General features: G+C 50.9%; 1 protein-coding gene across 1 annotated transcript; it reads right to left on the bottom strand.

The window, feature by feature from the left end:
• Positions 1 to 4,889: 4,889 nt before the first annotated feature.
• Irf2bp2 (interferon regulatory factor 2 binding protein 2) lies at positions 4,890 to 10,273 on the bottom strand. The gene is made up of 2 exons (XM_021170773.3): positions 9,103 to 10,273; positions 4,890 to 8,484 (listed from the first exon to the last, which is right to left on the bottom strand). Exons 1-2 carry the CDS (start codon positions 10,097 to 10,099, stop codon positions 7,769 to 7,771), a joined length of 1,713 nt encoding a protein of 570 aa, XP_021026432.1. The 5' UTR covers positions 10,100 to 10,273; the 3' UTR covers positions 4,890 to 7,768.
• Positions 10,274 to 10,502: the final 229 nt, after the last annotated feature.

Raw genomic sequence — 10,502 nt, 5'->3', positions numbered from 1 at the left:
CTCTCTCTCTCTCTCTCTCTCTCTGTATTCCTGCTGAGACAGCAATGCGCTATGTAGGGCAGGTTGGTCTTGAACTTATGACCCTTCTGCCTCCACAGTGCTGGGATTCCAGGCATCAGCCACCACACTCGACAGAGAATTAAAAAATAAATAAATAAATAAATTAATTAATTAATTAAATAAAATAACACGGAGCTTATGTTTGTTTCTCTACCCCCCCCACCCCCACCCCAGTACTGCAGAGCGTTAAACTGAATAATTCAGAAAAATGTGAAATTAACTGCGTAGCACCTTAAAGGCGCTCTCTCACCTTAAATTGTTTCTACATTATTTATGCCCGACTAGACAGCCAGCTGATAGAGCGCCTGATCAGACTTGGGAGCTCCCGCGTGGACTGTGTCCTGAGGATTGCTTCCCAATTGCACTTTGAACATGGTCCAGCATGGGTACGCTCTCTGCTCACACGGACGTCCTTTTGACACGTATGTTTACAGCATCAGCATGAAACATTTGGCTTATTATAGCTACAGCCCTAACCCCCCTCGCCCCCCACCCTCACCCTCACCCCCGGAATGACGGTTTCCAAAAACGGAGTGACATTTGGGCAGCTTTTGTCCGGAGGCTTCTGTAAACTTCACAAATCGCCCCCGGCACCCGCTGGCTACTAAAGCAGCCGCGTGTGACCCTCGGGGCCCCAGGCGCCAGCGCCCCCCGTCGCCAGACAAGCTTTTGACTTTATTTGGTGCAGCACGCGCAGCTCCAGCCTGCGCGCGCATTCCTGCGGGCGCCAACTCACGCGCGGGACGCTAATTTTAGCGCCGCAGCTGGCGCGGGGCGCCGCCCGTGCAGTGGGGCGGGACGCACGGGACGAAGGGGGGACTGCCTAGTGGGGAAGCGGTCCGTGGATTGGGGCGAGGATCACGGAGTGGGGCGGGGCGTGGGGTACAGAGTGGAGCCGAGTGCGCGTGGGACGTGGTGGAGGCTCGTGGAGCAAGAACAGAGTAGGACAGGGTAGGGCGCGCGCGCAGTGGACACACCAGAGCCTCCACGTGCCCATCTGCGGTCATGTATGAGAGGGAGTGGAAGCCCCCTCCACGAGGCGAGTTCAGTTCCATGTGTTCCTCGTGGGCCTGACTCACTTTCTGTAAAAGCGACTGGGGTTGGCTGGACTGGAGGCTTCTTTTTAAAACACGCCTTGCTCCCAAACTGCCAAGCAAAGTTAAAAGGGGAAAAGGAAGAGCCCTAGCCTGACCCCGCCCGATGCAACCCGGGCTCCACGATTGTGCGCAGATGCAACAGGACGCAGCCGCTTTGATGCTCAGCCAAAGCATGGCCCTTGTGTGTGCTGCACAATGCATGCATTGTGCGCATGCCCGTCTTGAGTTCCTGGGTCAGAAGGCTGCTGTGGCTCGGTTTATAAATTCTAGGACACTCCGTTCTCTCGTGTGTGGAGTTAGCCTCTACTCTTATTTCCCACATTCATGGTAGATAGGGGAGCCTCTGTGGACCAACCTGTCCACTGTGCCCTTGGCCAAGAAAAGGGTTCTACCCAGTGGCTTTGACCCTAACCTCACAAGTGGCTGTAGCTTGAGGTGCCTGCTTGGGGGTGTTAAAAGAATGGTACAGACACCCATATGGTGCTTATTAGAACAGTCTCTAACGACTGTGACCCGCCTGTGAAATTCTGATTTCAGTTGTATATGGGGTACAATAAATCTTTATCTTTTATCGCCCAAAAAAGGCTAATTGAATTGATGTTGGCAGCACAAATAAGAAAATGGGTGGAGCGCTCCCTCAACCCTCAGCAACTCCCAGCAGCCTTTTCCCAGTAGCAACGGCAATCCAAGATGGATGGCTATAAGGTTATAACTCAGGTGGATCCCAATAGCCCTTCCTGTGTTCTGCAGATCTCTTGATAGCATACTTAAAAATCATAAGAGAACATAACTTGTGTCTCATTTAAAAAAGAAACAACAAAAGCTAGGAGGTGGTCGTGCACACTTTTAATCCCAGCACGTGGGAGGCACAGGCTGGATCTCCAGGAATTCAAGGCCAGTCTTTCCTACAATAGAGTTCCAGGACAGCAAGGGCTACAGAAAACAAAACCAACCAACCAACATTAAAATAAATGGAGGCCCTTAGCTGTGCTGAAAATGCTGTTTCTGTTTTGTTTTCCTGGAGACACCGCCACCACACACACACACACACACAGAGTTCGGAAGACGCTGCGCTGCGGCAGGAAAGATGTTTACTAAGTGGCAGAGAAATCTGCAGTGACCTAAATATCTATCTTGCCTCCACGCTCATCCAGCAAAGCTTGACTCATCTGTGCCCGGTCCCCGTTCCCCCGGTGAGCATCTGAACTGCTAATGATACTGATGACTTCCTTAGAATCACTAATTGCTAAGTAAGAGTGGTTAAGATCTCCAGATTATGTAACAAGTTATTCTGCACAAAATGTACACTATATTTAGAAATATTCAAATGTGGTGGTGTTACCCTATACAGGATGTGTTAGCTCACCGTGCAGGGTGCACTACGTATTTTACCAGCCCAGTTCTACAGCCCCATTCAAAGGCCAGCCAGTACCTGATGCTCTCTGAATTCTTACTGGGAATCCTGTCATCTTGGTCTCCAGATCTAATCTATCTTAGAGGCGTTTCTAATGTTCTTGGGGTAGATCAAAGGATGTTGTTTGATTTTTGAGCCAGTGTGCGTTATAGAGGGCCAGCCTCTTACTTTCCCCTAGACACATTTAAGGTGTTGTCATAGAAGAAACTTACACCATGCCAACAGTCATGCTACTGGCCTTTTCATTCAAAATAAAAGGTCACTTTTTTTTTTTTAACCAGGTGTGGTGTCAAGTGCCTTTAGTCCCAGAATTCAGGAAGCTGGAGGCAGCAGATCACTTCTGAGTTGAGGCCAGCCTGGTCTACAAAGCAGGTCCTATGTGCAATGAGACTGTCTCATAAACAAACAAAAAAACCCAAACAGTCTTTGTGATACCATATCCAAATAATTAAAACCAGTTACGTCTCTATGGTACTTTCCCCCTAAAATACCTTTCTCGTTGCATGGACTGTTTTATATTGAAGTCCAACCAAGAGGGCACCATGTTGTGATTTAAACACACCAGACACACAAACCCCACAAACACAATTTTGTGATTTTTTTTTTAAAGAGCTGTAATACTTTTGAAATAAATCAAAGGTAAGTGGTGTCAAATACACCTGGCATGGGGGCAGGTGATACTGCTGGGTTAGACCGGCTGAGGTGTTTCAGTCCTGGGAACTGAATCCAGGGCCTCATGCATGTTAGGCAAGCATTCCGCCTCGGATGTACTACTGTGCAGTCGTCATAATGATCATCAGGGGTAGTGTGATACCTCTGGTCTGTACTTAGCTGGGAACTCAGACATACCCAGTGCTAATCCATATATCCAATCATCTCCAACTTCCAGTCTCTTCTTACATAATCTATAAGCTACACAGTTGTGTTGTGTGTGTGTGCCTTCACCAGAAGGGCATTCTGGTGAAGATGCAGGCTGCCCCCAGAAAACAGGAAGGAGGGATCGGCATGACTGACAGTCTGGGAACTTTGCATCTCTGTGTCTACAGCCTACTTAATTCTGGTAGTATGGGTCTAAGCAGCAGCCCTCCAGGAGTTAAAACACAAGCTGCATCTAGAACCCTAGGAGATGAAATAAGTATGATTGAATTCACTGTCTGTGACCAAGGAGAAATATGTCTTCTAGCCTCCTATGAACAGAAGGCAGGCAGATGAGGGTGACCCCAGACCAATGGTAGCCTGCCCAAACGTTTTGCTGGAAGATTCCATACGTAATCAGGAAGGTGGGCATTTCACTCATCAAACAAGATGATCTATAAATCACGTGCAGAAGCACCGAACAGTGGAAGACTTGTCTCAAAACTAGGATTCCCCAATTTTTTAACCCTTTCCTCCCCACATCAAGAACCTAGTCTACTTAACTGAAGAACTGGATGTAATCACTTATCTTTGCAAGGCGCTTAAAGATTTTTTTTAAAAGTGACTTCTGGAAGAGTTATTGTGTCACCAAAAATAAATAAATAAATAAATAGATAGATAAATAAATAAATAAATCTAGCATTTCCAAGAAAACCAAAGCTAAGTTTAGCCTACTTCTTGTTATTAAATGAAAAAGTCATTTATTGCTAATGAAAAAAAAAACTAAATATATATGGGATAGCCTCCCCACAAGTCACAGGACCACCCCTCCCCCCAAAGACGCTGCTGATGTCATCTTAATACATACTGTATGTTTCTAGCCTTGAACTCTTCCAAAATTTCACAGCTCACTATCATGGGAGCCTTCCCTACCACAGGCCAAGAGATCAAGAAAAAAGTGTACCCTGCAGGAATCCCCTGCTAGGTGGTGACAACTGCCAGTTAGACTTGTGGGGATTCACACCTACGTACGCCTCTCCAGTGGCTCTACTTACACCTCACTCCACAGCTTTCTCAAATGTAGACCCCACTCCCACCAAGAGAGTACTTGTCTATGGCCCAAGATGTCAACTATCACAAAACTTTTCAAAGAGCAGATCCAGGTCAGGACGGGCACCTCAGTGTCCCAGCGGCCATCTGCTCTTTCCAACCCAATTCTTGCAGAGCGGCTCTGCTAACAGCTTGCAAAGCAAACAAGTACTTCCCAGATGACCTCTGCTCTGAGCCTATCTGTGCCCCTCCCCCTCTGCCCTTCCCCCCTTGACTACAAGTCTCCTATCTCACTTGTCCTGAAAACCCCAACCCCATACATACACCCTTCAGTCTGGCGATCACCACAACAGCCGCCCTGAGTTTGATTAAAAAAAAAATTTTTTTTTTAAAAAAAAAGGCCTTGGAAAACATTCAGTGCTCCCAATTTTATTTTTATTTAATGCTTAAAGAAAAAAAAAAGTACTGTAAATCTGACAAATGACAGAATGCAGGTGATATCTCCATAGCGTGGTTTTAAAATATAACGTTGATAGCTCAGATTACACTTATTTCAGTAGACATTGAGTTTCATCATATATAGAAAAATTATCACCTTCAACTTAAAAAAAAATAAAGCAAAGTTTGAAAGGTGGCACACTTTCAAAACACCTGGTGGCCAGGGAAAGGTATATAGAAAAGCTGTAAACCACGTGTATGTTCTCATTAACTCGAGTGAGGCCACATGAAAGACACTAACTCTATCTGTTAAATTCTATAAACTGTTAAAAGAAAAAAAAAAGCCTGACCGACCACCCCATCCCCCCCACTATTCTGAGCATATCAAAGTCACAGCAGAAGCAGTGTTGGGAATCTGACATTTCTACCTAGCTGTGGACTACATCCACAGTGTCATCAAGGACAAGAAAGATCAACCGAGGTCCCCGTGTGACTGGTTTCAGAGTAGGCCAGAGAAAGACTCCCCCCCACCCTGCCCCGCCCCACTCCAGGACAGCACTTTAGCTGCAAGCCTTCTGAAGTCCACCCTTAATCTCAAACTACAGCCCCTTTTAAACAGGTCAGGTTTGGCCTTGCTACTAGTAGAGAGAGAAAAACCACAGGTGGCCGTTTCTGCAGCTGGACAGACTTCTGTTCAGCAGGATGGTTCTTTATTCTTGGTTTTTTGTTTTTTTGGTTTTTTTTTGGGAGACCTTATCTGTGCTGAGATTACAGACAGCCACAGCAAATTAGGTCAAATGACTAATCTAGTTGTAACATCTATGAGGCCAAATTCCAGTTTATAATAAAGTGCTTAGAAACACATTTATAGTACAGACCATAATAGTTGAGCCCTTCACAAATGTCTTTATGGGCAGGTGAAACTGACTCTGCTTTCTGTGTGTGTGTGTGTGTGTGTGTGTGTGTGTGTGTGTGTGTGTACATCTGCCTCAGAGAGAGACCTGTCGGACCTGAGTCACAGTTAGGACCAACTGGTCTAATCATGCAAGCCCGTCTGTAACACCACAACTGGTAACAAGAACTGGTAACAGAGGCCGAGGTGCACTCAAGAAAAACCGGACAAGAAATACTGTATTTGCTGCAGTGTCAAGTGTTAGTAACTTGCCTACTAAAGAAAAAAAAAAAAGGTTAAAAACAAAAACGGTAAAAACAAAACAAAATAAAAACAAAACAAGAACCAAGAACTAAGTAATAGAAATGATGTCAAGCTGGTGATAATCTCTATTTTCAAATTAAAAATAGAAGCCAGGCTGTGAAAAACACACAAACCATAGTAGACTTAGAAGCCATGATTGAGCCGACAAGGCCAAGTTACAAACACCTCAAGTCAGGGTTTAGGGGGTAGTGTTCCTGTTGACATTAAACCAAAAAAGCACAAAGAAGAAGAAAAAAAAAAAACCCACAAAACCAGCATCACTAAGGGCACCACTACTGATAGCTAATGACCTGATGTTGTTTACATTAAAAACAATCACTTCACTAAGGCAAAATAGTGACCAAAAGAAATTAGTTTACAAGAGGCTTCTAAAAATAGTTAGAGGTGGGGCTTGCTTATGTAAAAACCCTTCATGTATGTATTCTCACTAGGCTCTCTCTCATTTTTTTCCAGAACAGTATTATTCTCTTAGTATTTCAGACACACCTAAGGAAAAACTGCAGGCTTTCTCTACCCACACTGGGCCCCACCACTGACAGTGCCCACAGGTCCTCCTGGCAGCACCCAGGGCTGTGACTGTCAACCTGCACACTACAGGAAGCACTCGTCACAAGGGGGGACACCACGCAGACAAGAACTGAACACGTAGACCAAACACACCAGAACAGAAGAAAACACGCAACAGACACGAATCCAATCCCACAAGTTCACCCGGGCCTGCAACACTTAAGGGGCACCGCAGAGCCAGGCTGGTCGGCAGGAATGCCACCTGATTTCCACACCACCCTGACTACTACTTCTACAGCTGGAACCACCCGTGGGGCCACCAAGGAGGAGGAGCACGCAGCACTGAAAGCTTACGCTTACAACTGGTCACGTGGGCAGAGCAAACATCGGCTAGCTTGCCTTCGATTAAAAAACAAAACAAAACAAACCCCGAACACACAATGTTGCAAATAACCTTTCAGCAGCACCTCTGACGACCAGTACTGCAAGAGCTGAACCGTTGACAAGATTCAAACCCCATTTTCCCTCCCTCGGAAAGGTGGGTGACATTTCCCGGGGGACGGGGGATGCCCTTGTGACGGGTATCCCCCTTCCACTCACTTCCTTTCTCCTCCACCAACCGGCCTCCAGCCTTAGAGAGGCCAGCGAGGAGAAATGACAGACAGTAAGGCAATCTTACAATGTCAGAAAAAAAATGTATTTGGCTTTTTTTTCTTTTTTAAAATAAGTGCATACAAATACGGCTAGAAGCATTTGTTTGCCAAGTGCTCTTTAAGAACAAACAAAAGAAAAACCAAAAAAACAAAACAAAACAAAAAAAAAACAAAAGCAGCCAAGTCGCAGCCTACATAAAACAGCAACTGTCACCCAAAGAGTCAAACACAGACAGCCTAACAACGTTAACAAAAGAAGAAAATGCCTTAAAGTACATACCTTTTGTCGTCAAAAAAATATAGAAACACAATGTATTCAAAAAAAAATCAAAATTATACAGCCATGTTATGAAGTCTACATTTCCCTTGTCTTGGATATATATATTTATATTTATATATATATATATGTATGGAGATCTATATACAGTTCAACAAGTTTGAGTTAAGGGTAACCATGGGCTTTTCTGAACGCAGAAAGTCACGAGTCTCTCTCCTTCTTCACTTTCACATCTCCAGCGAGGATGGTAGCAATCTCTCCTTGCATGAAGGCCCAGGGGACATTGGAGCCCACCAGAGGACACTTCTCCCCACTTGGGCAATAGACCTCTCCGCTAGCGCCCTGCTGTTTAATGCTTTGTCTGGAGCAAGGGAAACAGAACTTGTGCGAAGGGACAGACGGGCACTGCACAAAGTGAGTATCCTCCAGCCGCTCGTGGCAGAGGGTGCAGCACAGGGGGGCGCTGGCTGCCAGAGAGGAGTCTGGGAGGCTGGCAGGGTGCACCGGCTCCAGTCCTCCGGTGCTGCCGGTGGCCTGGCCCCCCACCTCTCTGGGGCCAAGCCTTCTTTGGTTCATAGAGGAGGGAGAGGGCGGGCTGCTGCTGTTCCTCCTGGTGGTGGAGTGAACCTGGGTGGCATCTTTCGAGGCGTGACTGCCCCCGGCATTGTCTGCTACTAAAATCAGGGCTGCCATTGGGGACTGGCCATTCTGGGCCGCTTCAGGCGGTGTGGTCCGGTTGGAATGAGGAGAGGCAGTAGGGGGTGGTGGAGACACAAAAGAGGATGTAGGGGTGATGGGGATCTTGAGCCCTTCTGTGGAAGTGGACAGCCAAGGCTGTGCCTCACCATTGATCTTAGGGGGCCCGACTTCCCCTTCCGGTTCTGGGGAAGGCTTCCTTTTCCTTGCTGTCCTTGCAACTGGAAAGAGACAGGTATGGAAGAAAAGGAAGATTAACTTTAATGTTCCCCCAAAGAGACAGCTCTCATCTTCAAAAACACACCTAGTTCTGCACACAGCTTCAAACATTTCCCCTAATAAGGGGCTCTGAGCCTGCACACCACCTCCAAGGTAAGCCAAGTCATGGGATCCTGTCTGAAAGGCTCCAACCCCAGACCAGCTCATGTGACTGCATTTAGCAGACAGGTTAAAGGGTGACTGCTGCCTTCACGCTTCCATCCAAGAATGTGCTGGGAAAGGAAAACCCCGTGTAGCTGCCTATCAACCCGTTCTGACTCATCCCTGTTGTGCTGGTTCAGCAGAGGGACCACGTTGCCACTAAGCTCTGGTTCAGCCCCGGGCCGACCAGGAAGTTGGCTGTTTGTTGTTTCTGGACTAAGGCAAAACTGTGCATGAAAGAATGGATCCCTACCACCACCACCACCACCACACACACACACACACACACACACACACACACACACACACGCACGCGCGCGCGCACACACACACACACACAAGGGTGGGCGGGCGCGCAAACGCTGCCTCTAACCCCACGCCCTCCATCCCTTCTCCCCTCGCCCCGCAGCCGCCCCTACCTGCTTTAGACCCGTTGGCCCCGTTGGCCTCGAAACCCAACAACCTGCCTGCTGCAGTCAGAGCCGGCTCCTTCTTGAACTTGCTCTCGAAGGGCCCCGAGTGGCCGTGCTGGTGCAGCGCCAGGAGAGTGTCCCGCACCGTCTTAGGCCTGCTGGCCCAGTCCTGCTCCCCGGGCGCGCGGCCTTTGCCTGCACCCTCCGCGCTCAGCTCGCTCGCCCCGGCCGCGCTGGATAAGCTGTCGGCCGGGCTCCGGTGCGCGGGCTGCGCCTTCTCCTTGCTCGGCTCGCGCGCCTCGTGCTCCGCCGCCGCGCTCGACACAGACGCCGGGCGTTTGTGGGTGCCCAACTCGGCGGGCTGAGCTCCCAGACCCGGTGTTCCGCTCACCGCGGCCAGTGTGGCTGCAGCACGGCCGCTCAACCCCAGCGCGGCAGAACCGTTGACCAGAGGCACCAGAGTGGGCGGAACGGCGTGTGCACGCCGAGGGTTCGGGCTCTGGCGATTCAGCTCCGGCGGCTCCTCCAGTTTGGAGAACCCGTTGGGCACCAGGATGCCGTTCGCCGGCGCGGACTGCGGCGCAGCCGACTGTGAGAGGCCTGCACCCGCACGCGTGCTGAAGTCGGAGGCCAGGCGCGGGGCACGATCCGGCGCCAGCGGGTAGCGCTCCATAGCCTGAGCGCGCGCGGCCTCGGCGCCCGCGTGGCCCAGCTGCGGCGGCGGCTGCAGCAGTAGGTCCTTGGCCGACAGTGGCGGTGGCTTGGCGGCTGCGGGCTGTGCACCGGTCGGGGAGCGGCCCTCCGGGAAGCAGCCGTGAGCACGCTTCAGCTGGCGGGCTGTCTCGATGACGAACTCCACGCGGTCGGCTCCCTCGTAGTTGACGCAGCCGCGGCACACGGGCTCCGTGAAGTCCCAGATCATGGCCCAGGGCATGCGGGGCAGGTCACACAGATAGCACGACTGGCGCCGAGAGGCGGCCGCCACCGCCACCGCCGCGGCCATGTCCGCACAGCCCGCCGCGCCGCAGGAGGAGCCGGGTGAGGGGACGCCGCCGCCCCCCGTGGACCCCGCGCGCGCGCGCCGGCCGGCCCAAGCCCGCGTCTGCGCGACTAGCGGCGGCGGCGGCCGCAGGCGAGGAGGCGGCGGCGGCAGAGCCCGGGCCGGCGCGGCGCCCGCGCGGCGCCCCCGGGGCACGAGGGGCGGCGGGCGCGCGGCGGGGCGCGGCTGCAGGTCCCCACGGGCGGCGGGGCGGCGCGGCGCGCGCGGGGGCGGCGGCTCGGCCGGGGCCGCGGGCTCGGGCCTCCAGACCGGGGCAAAGACGGGCCGCGAGCGCAGCAGGTCGCGCTGGCGCCCGGGGCGCAGAGCCGCGCGAGGGACGGGGGACGCGGGGCAGCCGCCGGGGCAG

The sequence above is a fragment of the Mus caroli genome, unplaced genomic scaffold, assembly GCF_978045245.1.
Source record: "Mus caroli unplaced genomic scaffold, Mus_caroli_1 scaffold_10, whole genome shotgun sequence".
Lineage (NCBI taxonomy): Eukaryota > Metazoa > Chordata > Mammalia > Rodentia > Muridae > Mus > Mus caroli.
The sequence above is the reverse complement of the archived record's forward strand: the minus strand, read 5'-3'. Positions and strand labels throughout refer to the sequence as shown.